The sequence below is a fragment of the Prosopis cineraria genome, unplaced genomic scaffold (genome assembly GCF_029017545.1).
Source record: "Prosopis cineraria cultivar Desert tree isolate PC_DT_omini unplaced genomic scaffold, ASM2901754v1 PC1350, whole genome shotgun sequence".
Classification (NCBI taxonomy): domain Eukaryota; kingdom Viridiplantae; phylum Streptophyta; class Magnoliopsida; order Fabales; family Fabaceae; genus Prosopis; species Prosopis cineraria.
This window is the reverse complement of record NW_026556675.1, coordinates 16,279-32,876: the sequence shown is the minus strand read 5'-3', so window position 1 is coordinate 32,876 and position 16,598 is coordinate 16,279. Positions and strand designations below refer to the sequence as shown.

At 31.8% G+C, this 16,598-nt stretch overlaps 2 protein-coding genes across 4 annotated transcripts; both read left to right on the top strand.

The window, feature by feature from the left end:
• Positions 1-4,522: 4,522 nt before the first annotated feature.
• On the top strand, positions 4,523-11,457 carry LOC129299922 (serine/threonine protein phosphatase 2A 57 kDa regulatory subunit B' theta isoform-like). 2 transcript variants are annotated; one of them, XM_054938409.1, is made up of 3 exons: positions 4,523-4,821; positions 5,169-6,477; positions 10,674-11,457. In XM_054938409.1, the coding sequence occupies exons 2-3, from the start codon at positions 5,260-5,262 to the stop codon at positions 11,025-11,027; spliced, it is 1,572 nt and encodes a 523-aa protein (XP_054794384.1). In that variant the 5' UTR covers positions 4,523-4,821; positions 5,169-5,259; the 3' UTR covers positions 11,028-11,457. The 2 variants fall into 2 exon arrangements, with proteins under 2 accessions (XP_054794384.1, XP_054794383.1); XM_054938408.1 differs by having other exon boundaries at positions 4,524-4,821; positions 5,192-6,477.
• Positions 11,458-12,704: 1,247 nt separating this feature from the next.
• LOC129299920 (protein HHL1, chloroplastic-like) lies at positions 12,705-16,063 on the top strand. Of its 2 annotated transcripts, XM_054938404.1 has the most exons (6): positions 12,706-13,061; positions 13,842-13,979; positions 14,629-14,715; positions 14,845-14,892; positions 15,165-15,307; positions 15,678-16,063. In XM_054938404.1, exons 1-6 carry the CDS (start codon positions 12,792-12,794, stop codon positions 15,688-15,690), a joined length of 699 nt encoding a protein of 232 aa, XP_054794379.1. In that variant the 5' UTR covers positions 12,706-12,791; the 3' UTR covers positions 15,691-16,063. The 2 variants fall into 2 exon arrangements, with proteins under 2 accessions (XP_054794380.1, XP_054794379.1); XM_054938405.1 differs by lacking the exon at positions 15,678-16,063 and having other exon boundaries at positions 12,705-13,061; positions 15,165-15,311.
• The last annotated feature ends 535 nt before the right edge of the window (positions 16,064-16,598 follow it).

Genomic DNA, 16,598 nt, shown 5'->3' with positions numbered 1-16,598 from the left:
AAATTCCCTCAATTATCCACAAATTTCACAATTAAATTCCTAAATAAAATTTAGGATGTTACATAAAATAATTTTCTGATTTGACATGTATATGTAGCTAAATAAAAAATAATTATTCTCAAATTGGTTTATTTTTTTGTTAATCCAATCTTTTACGATGTACTTTATCTTTTGTTTATAAACAATTTTTAAATTTTTTTATTTAAATAATTATACTTCTTTTTATTAATCTATATAGTTGCCATCATTATTATTTTTTTATCTATGTTAGCATGTTTTAATAGTGTTACATTCTATTTAAATATTAAAAACCAAATTGATAATTAAGATGAACATAAAAGACATAAAAATTAAATTTAAAAGATTAACTTAATAATTAAAGTAAATTTGAGAAATTAAAAATTTCATAATCACTAAGTAACATAAGATGTATGATGAAATAAATTCCAGTAATTGAGATTGATATTCTCAAGCTTCTCAAAGCAAATAATATCGTCACGGGTCATAGTTTGACGGAGTCAGAGACACTTTCAAATATGAATGTCAATTTGTAGATGATATCCAAGGAAAATACGATTCTTTTTTGGATGAATTTCACACAGGGCTCTCATAATATACAAATTTATATTAGAACTTAATATAATTTAAAAATGCATTGTATGCTTGAGAGTCTTTCTTGCAAATTTTATTATGAATAAAAAAAATGTAACTGTCCTTGTCTCAGTAGAATGTCCAAGTATGCACAACAAAATCTTTACAAATTTTCAATACAATGTTTATAAATACACAATACATATGGTAGACATTAACTTGAAGAATATTATTTGAATGGGCTTATATTGTTTATTATGAACTTTATATTATACAAATATTATAGGTTTACATATATTCACTATGTTAAGAATTGGTTGATATTTTATTGTACATTCATAAATATTGTATTATTCATCCTTTATTTGCTTATATATCTCACTTTAAATTAAACCATATTCATAAGATATATTATACATTTATGAATATTGTGTTGAGAATTCTTTAATATCTATGAATATTGTGTCAAGACAAAGGTCAATATGTTTTTCTGCCATAACAAAATTTGCATGAATGACCTTAGGCTTGCGGTGCGCTTTCAAATTATATTGGGATTTAAGTGCAAAAATTTTTATAGCTTTGAGAGCTTTAAGTGAGACTCTCTCTCTCTCTTCTTCGGTGAAAAGGTGGAGGATATTTAAAACATTAAAAGAAAATAATTTTTAAAAAAATGGGATATAAAGGAATGATTCTGTGCAAGGCTGGAAGCTACGTTTGGGTTCAACAACCATAGCATTTAAGTGGCATCATTTTTATCATTATCTGGAAGTCACCATCACATTCCTGTGATCGGTGGATTGGATTTGAGATTTGAAAGTCAAAAATGTCATTCAGACGAAAATCATGGAATTTTTGTCCTTATTTAAATGCGAGAATCACGCTTTGATACCAATATATTGAATTAATTATAATATAGGAATAACATGGAACATTTTAAAGGAAGAGTAATTAGTAATTTCATTATTATTGAGAAAATTATTAAGGATCGCAAGTCCTTTGTTATTAAAATTGTAAAATGCTTTTATCCTAGTGATTAATTTTGATTTATTGCTGGCAAACTGTTATTCCTTCTTTTTAATATTGGTATGCTTTGAATCATACATTCTCAATAGTGCAAGTATACATTCTTCACTCATTTGTATTAAGATAATTTAGGATTGAGTCATTATCCACAAAAAAAAAAAAAAAAAGAAATGAGTCATTATTCATGGTTCATATGAATAGCGCAAGTTATCAAAATTTTTATTATATACTATGTCATTTTTATTTATATATGTGTAGTTGTTCATTTTTTAATCTATTTTCAGATATAATTCATAATTGTGTGCTTTAGTTCTTTTTGCCAATATATATCCGGTAACTTTTGTACAACTGTTCTAGCCCAATAAAACCTTTAGATTACTCGTCCCATTTAATGTTATAAGACATTTTTTAAAAAATTAAATTAAAAAATATAAAATATTGGATAAATTGGTCCAAAAAAATGTCAACAGGTTTTTGAAATCATGTACCTAGAAAATATAGTTTTTGAAAAATTGAAAGTATGGCTGTTTTTCATTAATATACAAAAAATTTATTATTAATATACAATATGTTTATTATTAAAAATTTAAAAATTTATCACGGGTTTATTATTTATAGACAACGGCATATCATTAGTAAATATAAAAAAAGTCATAATGTAAAAAAAATAAATATTAAGTTGTAAAATCTATAAATTTAAAAATAAATAACTAATAATCAATTTTTTATTATTATAACCAAATATAAAATAAATTTTAATTTTTATAAAATATTTACAATATAATTTTTTTATAAAATCTATAAATTACCTAAAAATTACTTATTTTTTAATTTTAAATAAACGAGTCTTGAATTTGGCATGGCGTCTATCTAATCAGGCGGTTCATAGTATTTTGTTTATTTAAATGAATTTAGAATGAATTTATGTATCAATTAAACTTTATTTTAAAAATAGAATTCTTTGAGGTCGATTTTAATATTGCAAAATTTCATGAATTAATATCATGACTTTATATTTAATAAATCGAAATAAAAAAAATTAAAATATAAAAATTTACTCCAACATTTTTTGCCATCCCATCAATTTACCTGCTATGAAATAAGGATTTTAGTGCTTGTTTTGTTTTGGTGTTATTTTTAAAAAATTATTTTGCAAACCAATTTTTAAATTTTTTTCAAAAGAACAGAAAAATTATTTGATTATGTTAATTTAAAAATAATTTTAGAATTAAAAGAATAACCATGAAAATAGTCGTTAATAATTAATAGTGATAGATTATGATAATAGTTGAACAAAGTTGTTGCCAAAAAAAAGTTAAAAATTATTAAATTTAATTTATAATAATTAAATTCAGTGTGATTTAAAATAAAAAATAAAAAAATTAAGTAGCTTGTTCCTATTTTTTGTTTTTTAAAAAAATATATAGAACTATTTGTCATGAAAAATTGGGTGATCATTTTTGTTATATGTTTAAATAAATAAATAAATGTATTGATTGGTTTATAGGTTAAATTTCTGATGATAATTTAAATATTAAAATTTTTTATATTCCCAAATATAACATCACTTGATATATTTAGAGTCGGAAATAAGGGTTGGGCTTGTAGGGCCGCCTGTTTAAGCTCATTTTTATAAGAGTTAGAATTTGAAAAACTGATATTTTTAAGAAAATTAGGCTTTCAAGCCCAGCCCTGATAGACTTTAAAAAAAACAGGCTTGAGTGACCCTTTTAGGCTCGTATTTATTTTTTCTTAAAAAATAAAATATTTTTAATTTTTAAATTAAATTTAAATTTTAGAATAAATGTTTATACTTTAAAATTAGAATTTCTATTATTTATTTTTAATTTTTAAATATTATAATTTGTATTTTTAAAAAATATATTAAATATTATAATTAAAAATTTTAGTTTTTAAAACTTTCAAAAAATAAAAAATAATAATAAAAGCTTACAAGCCTGACCCCTGAGCCTTTTATATAAAGGCCAGGCTTTAAAAAATGAAACATTTTAAAGAAACTGAACTTAAGGGCTTAAGCCCTTAAAGGCTGGGTCCATACAGGTGAGGCCTACTTGTTTCCTAACCCTAGATATATCACCTACTTGTACAGGCCTTATGTTAAAAAAAAAAAATTAATATGCCATGAGAAAATTAAACTTATATCATTAGATACTTTATCTTGAAGCGGTCACGGCTCTTGAAAATAGACATTAATATAAGGCTAAATCATGATGAAAAATAAAACTAAAGGTTATTGTTTGTAAATCCAGGTTGAATAAGTTAGGTTGACCTATAAATTAATGAATCAATCACCTAATTGATTGAGTTGATTGAAAAAATTGGTCATCCATGACTCAGCTTTAATCCTATCAAATTAGCTTCAATTCGAATAAATTTAGCCAACTCAATGGGTTAATGGGTTGACTTGAGGTCAGATTTATTATTTTTATTTTTTGCTTTCTTCTCTTAAATATTTAATCTTAAATTAAATATAAATTTTTTAATTAATAATTTTAATGCTTTTGTATTTTATTATTGTTAGAAACTTATAATTATTATTTTTATAAGATATGTAGAAGATTTTATGAATACATTTTTCATTTACTCAAGAATGAAAGACTTTTATTTAAATATTATGATTTTTCATATGAATTTTTATTATATATTTAATCAAATTATATTATTTTATGGTTCAACCTTGTTAAAGGTAGATAAACGAATAAATCAAATTTATTTCCTTTTTTTTCAGATTTAGTTTATTCGTTTTGAAAATTTTTATCCATCGTCATCGTCATTATTATTGCTTGTAACTTTCATTTCACTCTCCAACCAGGCAATTTATATAATAAATAAATAAATAAATAAATAGGGAACACCTTGCCTTTCTTTCTCAGCTTTTTATTTTTAGATGATATATATCTTCCTTCCTCTACTCTAGGCTCACCAGATCCTTGCTTCAACAAGAATAAAAAAGATTCGTCTTTTCAATTTTCACCTGGGATTCTTCTATCTTCTACATTTTTCGCTTTTGCCTCTTGCATGCCATGTTCTTACTATTATAGTTCTTCACTTTTCTCGAACGCTTTCTTCCCATACTATGTTCGTGACGAAATAGTGAAATGCTACCTTATTTTTCTGGATCGCTCGCAGATCGTTTTGTCACTGAACTACTAATCTTAAAGGGTTGAAGAGGAAGAATGCGAACAGGTAAGAAAGCATACTTTCTACCCTCTGTCTTGAAATGATTAACCGTAAAGTGTTATTGTAAAAATTACACGCCATTATTGGCTTGGTGTGTCTGAGTTTCTTGTCTCTGCTTATTCGCTTATGAGTTCAGGGTTGATGAGTTTAAATTTCGGTGATTGATTTATCCTGAGACGAAAGGGGATTCCTTAATTTTGTCAGGATGATTTTTTTCCTGAATAAGCGGTTCTTCTTCTTTGATGTTTTGGTTAATGCTTCTCGATGGTACCTTGTTATTGTGATTAGTTTGTGATGCTCATTCTGTTTATCTGTTGACTTTATGTGGTGTTTTGTTTTGCTTGTGGGTTTAGTTTCTCTGATTGTGACTTTATAGGGTCCTCTTCTTCCATTGGGTCCTGCACTGAAGGTTACAAATAGCTGCGTTGGGTTAGGTTTGAAATTATGATCAAACAGATACTTGGTAAGCTTCCAAGGAAGCCATCTAAGTCAGCTGACAATCGTGAATTTTCTGGTCCAACAACAGCCTCTTTGCTTCAAACTACTGGTTCTAGAGCTGCTGATTTTGTGAGTAGTGGACCAGTGAGTTCAAATAGTACGTTTCTTCCTGGCTCTGAAGCTGCTCCCAGTTCAGCATATGGTCATGGAAGTAATGTCCCTTCTATTGTGAACTCGCAAGTGAATGGTAGTGTGGCAGTTACTCCTTATGAAGCGTTGCCAGGGTTTAGGGATGTCTCGAACTCTGAAAAGCAATCCTTATTCATCAGAAAACTGCATTTGTGCAGTGTAGTGTTTGACTTCACTGACCCCACAAAGCATATAAAAGAAAAGGAAATCAAAAGACAGACATTGCTTGAGCTGGTGGAATATGTTACTTCTGTGAGTGCCAAATTCAATGAAACTGTCATGCAACAGATTATCAAGATGGTATCTGTAAATTTATTCAGGTCACTCAATGCGCAGCCCCGTGAGAACAAGGTTTCTGAAGCCTTTGATCTGGAAGATGAGGAACCTCTGATGGATCCTGGTTGGTCTCACTTGCAGATTGTGTATGAATTTTTTCTTAGGTTTGTTGCATCTCCAGAAACAGATGCAAAACTAGCAAAGAGGTACATAGATCACTCTTTTGTTCTCAGATTGTTGGATCTCTTTGATTCAGAGGATCCGAGAGAGAGGGAATATCTGAAAACAATCCTGCACCGGGTCTATGGAAAGTTTATGGTGCATCGCCCATTTATTAGGAAATCTATTAATAATATCTTCTTCCGTTTTATTCTTGAAACGGAGAAATTTAATGGGATAGCTGAGCTTCTAGAGGTACTGGGCAGTATAATTAATGGGTTTGCTCTGCCACTAAAGGAAGAGCACAAATTGTTTCTTGTTCGTGCTTTAATCCCTCTTCATAAACCAAAATGCTTAGCTATGTACCATCAGCAGTTGTCATACTGTATTACACAGTTTGTGGAAAAGGACAACAAGCTTGCTGACACTGTAATTAGGGGTTTACTGAAATATTGGCCTATCACTAATAGTTCAAAGGAGGTCATGTTCCTCAGTGAGCTCGAGGAAATACTGGAGGTGACTCAGCCTGCAGAATTCCAAAGATGTATGGTACCCTTATTCCGTCAAATTGCCCGATGCTTGAGTAGCTCACACTTTCAGGTAACATGCTATGTTATTACACGGCAGAATTTTACAGAAAACTGTTTTCTTTGTTCTCACTGCTAGTTGTTATCTTTTAAACATATTCACTTTCCTAATTAACAAGGCAAGGAACGAGCTTTTTCAGTAAGTCAATCATATCATGATGCTGCCATATCCTTTCTCATTTTCTTGAAGCGATCTTATCTGGATTTGTTTGCAAGACGATATGTTTTGCTTGAACGGTTTAGTGGTAGCACTGAGATCACACTGTGGGAGTAATGTAATATTTGGATTTTAGTCATGCATTATTTATGGAAATCCACTCACAGCCATTTTGAGCTAACTGAACAAATGAGACTAACATTTTAAACACAAGCTTTAATATAATAGCTGTTGTCTTCAATAATGCTTTTTTTTTTGTCACTGTTTTCAATGACTAGACATAAGCCAACTACCTTTTGAAAAGTTCATAAAATGCTAGAGAACTTATTGTTGTCTTTTTCTAACTTGACACTGACCAACCCCTGTATGTTTGGATCCAGTCATGATATAAAATAACCTTAAAAGTACATTTTCAGTTTTAAAAATGAAGAAATTGCCACATGTACTAGTGAAAAATTTTATATATTTTGTAATTAATCTATTTTAGAGAATGCTACTTAGTGAGGCTGAGTCTAGAAAATGAAAAATGAAATTATAAGTTTGAATTCATTAATTAATGAAAAATGAAAAAAGACTATGGGAGGCACCTGTGAGGAGAGTAAAAAGATGCTTTGAGCCCTGTCAAGAAGGGTAGAGGAAAATCGAAGAGAACATTTTTGGAGGTTGTTGAGTGAGACCTTTTAATTAATAATATTCCTTAAAAAAAGGAAAAAATTGATCTTTTAGTCTTTCAACTTTTAATTTACTTGTGACTCAGTCCCTCAACTATGACTTGCCTATGACTCAGTCCCTCAACTTTTGAATCACTTGCAAATTAGTCCTTGAACTTTTGTTAATTTTTTTTATGTTAGCTTATATCTCACATTAATGAACAAGAGGAGGGTGTTTTAAAATAATATATGAGTATTTTTTTTATCTTTCTTATTTGACAAGAAATTTTTTTAAAAAATTAAAAAATAAGGACCGAATTATAGGTGAATCAAAAGTTGAGGGATTGAGTCGCAGTGAGTTATAGTTGGGGGATTAAGTCATAGCGAGTCATAGTTGAGGGATTGAGTTACAAGTGAGTTAAAAGTTAAAGGATTAAAAGATTAATTTTTCCAAAAAAAAAATTTAATAAATGATAGAGTACAATGGCATCATATAATCCATGTAGCCGATCCCACCTGGTGGGATAAGGCTTGTTGTTATTGTTGGTTGGCCCTTGCTATGAGGAATCTTAAGTGGTTAGTATTTTGATACTTCAAGTGGTAATAGCATTAGTTACTAAGAATCCCAATTTAGTTATATTTTCTAAGGCTTACTAATTATTGATAATCATTGGGGATGATGATTTTTGTCCTGTTGTATTAATTTTAGTACTGTCATCTATTTCCTTTGAATTAAAGAACCTGCCTTCCTGATGACACTCCTAATAAAGAATAAAATAACCATGTCAGACCTAAATATATAAGTAAAGATCATGCCTTGCCTTCCATTAAAGCTTAAAATTTGAGATTCTCTTTATTATGATTTGCTTTTTTGTTTTAAACATGTATCTCCATGTTTGGTTGTTAACAGTTATCTTTCCCCCTCTCTTTCCTTTTTTCTCTATTCCCCCCTACTTCTTCCCCTTTCCCCTTCTGGTTCCACAACACTTCCTATTTTAGAAGATGGGTCGAAAGGGACAACACATGTTAAAATTCTACCACGTACAAGTGTCTTCATCTTCTTTTGGGAAAGAAAAATGGTTTGATGGTCAACAGAAGCCCGCATAATCAACTTGCATCATTTAAGTCTTATTGAAAAGGAAGCAATCAGAGAAAACAATCATTTTTTATTTTTCTTGGGGGAAAATACATTTATGCACTCAAAATCTTTATTTTCAATTGCAATATTGCATCTAAGCTGAAAAATTTTGCAATTGAATCCCTAATTTTTTAATCCCATTGCCTCTAATTGTCTATATTGGACATTAAATCTAAGTTTAGTTATGTGAAACTACTAAAATACCCTTTCTATTATTTAAATACCCATTTTACCTTTCCTTAACTTCCCTCACTATGGTAGTACTGAAAAATGCCGATGCCTCCATCCCCTCTCTAGCTTCCTCACATTACAATGTCTCCACCCACCTCCTCCATTATAGTTAGTTACAATCAACCTCTGCCCTATGATTTTCAGAAATTTCTTTTATTTGCTTGTTGTTCATCTTCCTTTTACTACCTTAACATTGTCATTTCTGACACCACTAGAATCCTAATGATGCCCAATAGGTTAAAAATGCCAACCCCTCCATCCCTTTCTCTATCTCCCTCACAGTACAATGTCTCCACCCACCTTCTTCATCATAATTAGTTACAATCAACCTCTGCCCTATGATTTTCAGAATTTTCTTTTATTTGCTTCTTGTTCATCTTCCTTTTACTACCTTAACATTGTCACTTCTGACATCACTAGAATCCTAATCATGCCTAATAGGTGCCTTTCCTTTCTCAAACCACTTAGTGGACTATAGTCTAACCAATTGCAGCTTGTTTACAGAATAAGTGTAAACAAGCCGAGCATTAGCATCATGATCAAGCTTGTTTATTTAACATTGAACTAGCCCAAGCTTTAATTAACCAAAAATAGTGATTTGGCCCAGCTTGTTTATTAAATGCTCTGAATCCAAACAGTATTATGGATTATAAATATAATATACTGATAGGGCCCGTTATTTTCTTAAGACATATCAGAGGAAGTCAAAGGGGAAGAATAACTCTAGTGGAAATACTTGAACCAGTCTAGAAGTTTACCCTTCAGTCCATAGCCGTAAGGAACAGTATTTTGTGATCTTTTGTAATGATTGGGATCTTTTGGGTAGTATGGGCGATGTGTCAGTCACTGAAGGTATTAGTAGTCTTTTGTTTAGGAAGGGAGGGCAGAGAAGAAGGAGACTGGAATAGTAAGGAGAGATTGGCCTCTCGAATGCCAATGGGAGTGAGACTCTTGTATTGAAGCTTGTAATCTGTGTTGCTAGAGTGTTTTATCATCTTCTAGGGGAAATAGGGTTTTGGGCCAGAATCAGAGTTCCCATGTACATCTGATTCGGTTATTCATCTCATTAATATCAAAACCTAAGTATTTTCCTCTCATATTAATTGCTGTTGCTGTCTTATTTATTACTCTTTGCTGTGATTCTGGTTTGGGACACATTATATACACTCATATGCGCACAAAACATTAAATTAAATAAAAAATGGTAAAACTATGCATGTGAATGTGCATAAGATTTTATTTTTTTATTATTATTTTTTGGGGTTCAATGGTGCCAGATTTGAACTCGTGAATTGGCAGGTGAAAACATTATGCTCTCACCAGCAAGTAACAAGTTCCAATGGGAGTCATAACAAAATTTTATGAAGATGCATATTATAATGTTTTAATAATGATGCATGAATATTTGTGTTTAACAATAATCTTGGACAAAATGTTGGATGATCTATTGGTTCAGCTAGGTTTGGTTTATGTCCAGAAACTGATTAAACCAATTAGCAGCCAATTTTAATACGGATGTGATGTTTGTGCTAATGCTGGCATAATCTTTCTGTCATCAGATCAAACTGATAACCTACGTGCTACATTGGTAATATCGATTCCCCACATCCTCCTTTGGTATTCTTTTTAAAGATTAATCTGTAAAATTATGTTTGTTGCATTTAACCATTTATTTAGAAGTTGAGTTACATCAGCCAATGGTACAAGGGGAATCATCGTCCTTATATGAATTGCTTAGGAGGAAACTTAGCTGTTCCAGCTCAATGGTGAAGTTGATGCTTTGTTATGATGTTTTCTTTATAGCTAGATAAGCTGACTTCTAAACTCACTAATAGAAGGAAGCAGTCTATGTTGTTTCCAATTGAACTCTAATGGCTTTGCAGTGATTTAGAAGCTATATTCCTCTTTAGTATGGCATATATTAATAGTTAAGTCTTATTTTCTAAATTGGAGCTTCACTAAATAATTTCACAACCTCATACTTGGGATGTTTTCCATCTGACAAGATAATGACTGGATGCTTTCTTTTGCAGGTTGCTGAGAGGGCCCTGTATTTGTGGAACAATGATCACATTGAGAATTTAATCCGACAAAACCGTAAAGTGATTCTGCCCATTATCTTCCCTGCCTTGGAGAAAAGTGGCTGTGCCCACTGGAATCAGGTCGTCCAGAGCTTGACACTAAATGTTCGCAAGATTTTCTCAGATGTCGATCCTGAGTTCTTCGAAGAGTGCTTGCACAAGTTTCAAGAGGACGAAGCAAAAGTCAAAGAGGGGAAAACAAAACACGAAGCTACGTGGAAGCGTTTAGAAGAGATTGCTGCTACAAAATCTGCAAGTAGTGAGGCAATTCTTGTCCCTACAGCTATAGCCACCCAAACATCTTAAAAGAAGCAAGTTCCATGGTTTCTTATTCTCTTATTTTTTCGGTTGGCATGCTGGCATTAATGGTTCATATGCTTCAGGACGCTAGATTCTGATCTGATAGTTGCTGATTTTCTTCGCTGTTTGTACCTGTAAGTTCAAGTTTCTGAGGTTTGAATGGATGTTCATGGGAGACAGAAGTAAGTTATGCTATGGAGGGAATTTGCTAGTTGGTTTTGAATTTTGGCAATCCTATTCATGTATTACTATTGGGTTTATTAGGAGGAAGCAGATATAGTAGTTCTGAGGTATTTTACATGCTCAGACTTCTTGTTATAATATTGCATTATTTAATCTGGTTTCACTTGTATGTATTACAATGACATTTCATTCGTTAATCATTGTAGAATTTGCTTTCCTTCTGTAATACGATCAATTCAAAATATTTTTGCTAGTTGATTTTTTTCTCTCCCTTTTTTGTCCGTTGGAAAAAGCAAGCTCCTTGATCACTGACCAACTACACTCAGCATTAACCACCATATTGAGGCCACTTTGAACAAAATGACCAATATGTAGCATATAATGTTTGATACGTAAAAATATCTTTCGAGAAAAAGAAAATTGAAAAAAGTATATATCCCTTTTTAAAAAAAAGTTTTCTTTTTTTTCATGTATCAAATACCAGAAGTACTCTGTAGCTTATTGGCAAAGAATTGAAAAGCAGAGTTTTCAGAGGGAAAGGCAGAGGAGGAAGAGGGAAATTGACTCTGAACTAATTCTTGTTTAAAAAATGGAAACAGAAATCCAATTTTCAAAAAGAAATCAATATCATCAAAGAGCTTCGTAATGCCACTCGTCATCCTCCATCTCAATATGATAAGAGAGACGATAATCTAAGGTACAGGGGATACTATTATTTATTTAGCTTACCTAGCAATCAAGTTAATGGCTTGTGTATGGAATTATTAAAAACATGTATTTATGACATCATATATTTTATTTTTTTAAAAAAACATCAATTATTTTATTAATAATAGTTGAATTGAATGGCAAAAACCAAATTTAATAGTTTTTTCTCAAAAAAAAAAATATGTTGAAAGAGTTTTAATTTTTACATGGTTGGATTTGACTCAATTCAAACCCAAAGTAATAGAACTAAATACGAGATAGATATCGCGTTGATTACTTAATTTTTTTCCCCCAAATAATTGCATTCAACTATGCCTAACATAAGAATGATGATAATTATGTTAATGTTAAACTGCAACATGCGACTATAACTTTATCTTTTATATGATAGTAAATATAATTAAATTAATTTTATTTCTTTAAAATAAATTGAATTCGAGTTGAATGATCTATAAAATAAAGAATTTAGTAAAACCTTTATAGTTTATACACATAATTTTAAATTAAATTGTACATTTGTCATGTACTAATTATTAGAATTAAGATGTCGTGTACCTGTAATACTTTTGTCAATCTGAACTTCTACTTCAGCGAACACTCCACTGTACCTTGATCACCTCAATTAAATTAATAGATTAGTCCAAATGTGATTCTCCCATCTCCCGTGAACTATAGTATGACCAAGAATTTCTCATGCATGTTCATCTGACACGTGTAAGACGAACAGGCGTTTCCACATTTCTTCTCCCTCTTCCTACTGCAAGTGGAGCTTGTGGATAAGAAGTCATTGCTTCATATTTTGTCCTTTGTACTCTAATCCACATTGGCTACGTTTGCCCGAATTGTAGTGAGAAGAATTCAGCGAAATCTCGAGAAATTATGGAAGCGACTATGTCTTTGAACGCCTTTGTTCGTCTTCCTCCTTCCACGTCCAGGTTAAACGATGACGCTTTGGTCAGGCACTCTCTGTTCTCCACTCCGGCTGTCCACAGTCCTCAGCAGCGGTGTCGCCGCCGCATGCTGGTGGTTGAAGCGAAAGGCAAGAAGGGAATGATGGCTCGTCAGTTTCAGCGGCCTCCTCCTCCTCCATTGCCCAAGATTGAGGACGATGGCAACCCTAAATTTGTTATCTTCATTCGGATGGCCAATGTTCGTACTCTTCCAATTTATACTGGCCCTTTTTCTATTATTCTGTCCATTTGTTTCTTTTGTTTTGGTTCAACAGAAAATCATGCTGGGGCAGGAAATTAATTGATCTATGTTTTTAGTTTCTTATCTAGAGGTGGCGGGAATTTGAAGTTTTCCCGACTACTTGAGCTTATTGTCTGATTGACAAGTGTCGAATATAAGCTTGAGGTCTTGTTTGGGTGTTTTGAAGAGAGTATGATGAGGTGGTATGAAGTGGGAAGGCATTGTCACTCCATTGTTTGAAGGTTAGATGGAAGAACGGCATGTGATCCATTCCTCGTCTTTTGGAAGTTACAATGGTGAATTAACGTGTGTTTGCTGGATGAAATTTTCGATTTTAACTTCACCAATACAGAAGGTAAAAGTAGTAGGATAATGAGAAGATTAATAACAAAGTAGTCAAATGATCCCAAGTTCTTCAATTTGGAAAGCTTTGAAAAATTGCGTTGAGTTTGAGTTTGAGCATATGGGTCTTCTTTTTCCATTCTCTGCATACTCTTTGCCATATGGTTGTAGCTTTTACTGAATCATCAGTCACTGCTTATTTCTTTTCTATCAGATATATTACAAACAAGAAAAGGTGTCATCGTCGACTTGATTATTGTAACCCTTGGATTTGTGCTTGATCTATCTTATGGCATTCGATCAGGGCTTCTATTTCAGCTGCTGATTAAATTGTGATCTTATTTCTGCTTGCCCTCTCATTCATTGGAGTTCAATCTAATTTATCGTTCTCGTCAGGTGTATCTTTGGTACCCTCTTAGCATAGTAACTGGTGGAACCACTGCTAAAATCATGGTTGCTGCAAAAGATAATTTTTTGGGGAAATACATTTACAAAGATACCCTTGATAGGAATCTTGCAGCAGTTATTTACCGGGTAGGTTCTTTCTCATTTTGTCTGATATACTAGTTTTTTAATGACATTATTAACTCTGACTTAAAAACTTCAGAAAGTTGAATTCATTGGTGCCATGAAACTGGTTGTTTTTGTTGCTTGTTGAGCTTTTTCATCTTAGACATAAAAAGAAGCCTTCTTGCAGTATCACAACTCACAACACCTATATATGAACATGGAAGACATGCATTTTCAGTTTGTCGTGGCAATCTGCATGCCTGAACTTGTTCAGTGAAACTTATTACTGAATGCAAGAAATGTACGAGTTCTACAACATTTTATTTCATTGTAAAGTTGATATGCTGCTAAATCTGTGCTCTTTGTGCAGTTCTTGCATTCATATCATTATGCATATGTTTTGGTTGGCTGTATTGCATTGTCTCAAAAAGCGTCTATTTTGAATTTGGAAGGCATGGATTGTCAGTACCAATCTTCATTCATGGACTTCTTTGGTAAAATTATTGCTGAATCAATTGACAGAAGATGCATTAATTTCGTTTACTTACAAATTTCATTTGAAAGTTATTGTGCTGCAGGGCTGATGCTTATTTGAGATCTTATAAAATCATCATAATGCTTTATTGGTTATGCTTGCCTCTATCTTACTGACTGCTTGCTAAACCTCAAATAGGATGAAAAGGAAATACAGAAAACTGCATTCAAGCAGCACCGAGTGCTCCGCAATGCTACTGATTTCAGATATGGCTACAAACTTATTGTAATGTTCTTATAGCATTTTACAGATTCCATATTTAATAATTTGAGCAACGGAGATGTTTGCTTTCACCAGTGTGATAACCAAGAGACCTTTTTATTTATGTTAGTTTTTCATGCAATAAATTTGCAGGAAAATGGCAATATTAGAGCTGCAGTCTCTTCTTCAGATGTTATTGAGGTAATATTCCTCAGATTTTTATCATGTTGTATTTTTGTTACATTTTTCCATAACCCTAATAAAAGTAATGAACAGAAGATGTTGCTTGCTAACATTCCCATCGAGGCAAATGTCCATTATCATTGATTCGTTATCACTAAAATTTCTAGGTTTGAACCTTAGAGGCTTTTAGTTTTGTGCATGCACATTTCAAAGTGTTTGCTCTTTAGTTAGATACCATTTTATGATATTCCCCCGTAATATTTTGCTGTGCTTGCATTTCCAAATTGAAGCTTCCTACAAAAGATAAGCTTAAAACTGTACTTGATAAAGTGAAAGACTTCTTTGGAGATGCAAAGGAGTCCTTTGGGAAGATAACCGCGTTGAATTCTACCACGACTGAGGAGTCAGAGGAAGATACAGCAGAGAAAGCTAAGTAAGTTATGTTTTAATTTAGTGCATGTTCGTGCTTACCATATAATGTATGTTCACGTGATGATAAGGATCTAGTCTCCATTGGATGACACCTGGTTCCTACTCTTACATTTCCAGATCATTGCATGTGCGTACATTATATGATGCCTAAGTGTCTGTGTTCTCAGGAGGGAACTTTAGATTCCCTTTTCAATTTTGAAAATTTCCTTATGCCTGAATCATTTAATGACATGCTTTTGGGCCCTTTGTTCATACTGAGTCTGGGATAACAGATGAGCCACACATTTAGTAGTTTACACTCTACAAATAGCATGGCTTTCATATTATATTTTGTTATGAAGGTTTTATGTGACTGTTGTTTCAATGTCCAGCGTTAAAGGATGAATGTATAGCTGGAAACAATTGCTTGACTTGTTATCTGCAGCAATTAACCCTTCTGAGATCATGAAGCTTCATCTGGTGTATATAAATAGACTGCTTCACTGGGAAGCTGCTATACTCAACATCTTCTCTAAGAACACCAGCTTCTTGACGCTGATCAGAAATTCTATGGTTGGGGGAACTGTTGTACAAAATTACTGAGTTGTGAAATTCCATGCGTTTTGTTTGACACGAATTTGTTAAATTTATTTGAAGACTTGTTATCAACCTGACCATGCATTGGAATTTTGGTTCCCTCAGTAGAACTTTGAATCTGCTCATGCGATAACATAATCATGTAAGACTTCTGTTTACAATGAGAAAAGGCTATTTGAAATTTTTGTTACAAGCACATGTAGAACTAGCAGTGGCCTCAGCATATACACTATAATTTAGGGCAAACATGACCACAGCTACCTCAAAATTTGTAATTAAGAGTATTTTTGCTTCTCAACTTCTGGTATTTTACATTTTTTTTTTTTGTGATGCAGTATTCTCCTCAAATAATTAGAAACAATACAATGTTGCTTTTACTATTAACAAATCTTAACTTTTAAGATCACAAAAATTATAAAAAGATCTAGAAAATTATCAAAAAATCCAAAAATTATCTTATACCTTATAAGAAAACAAATGTCTATTGACTTCCCTAGATTATGAATAAGTATTACTCCCTCCATTTAAAAATATAAAGCATTTTTAATCAAATTTCACTCCTTGATAAAGTAATTACCTACTTTTTAAATAACTCTGTCTTTTTATATTTACCCCTATTAAACACCTTATAATAAATATAAAATTATTATCAATAAGGACACTTTTGAAAAAAAAAAAAAGGCAATGATTACACCTTAAAAGATTAAAAATGTTTT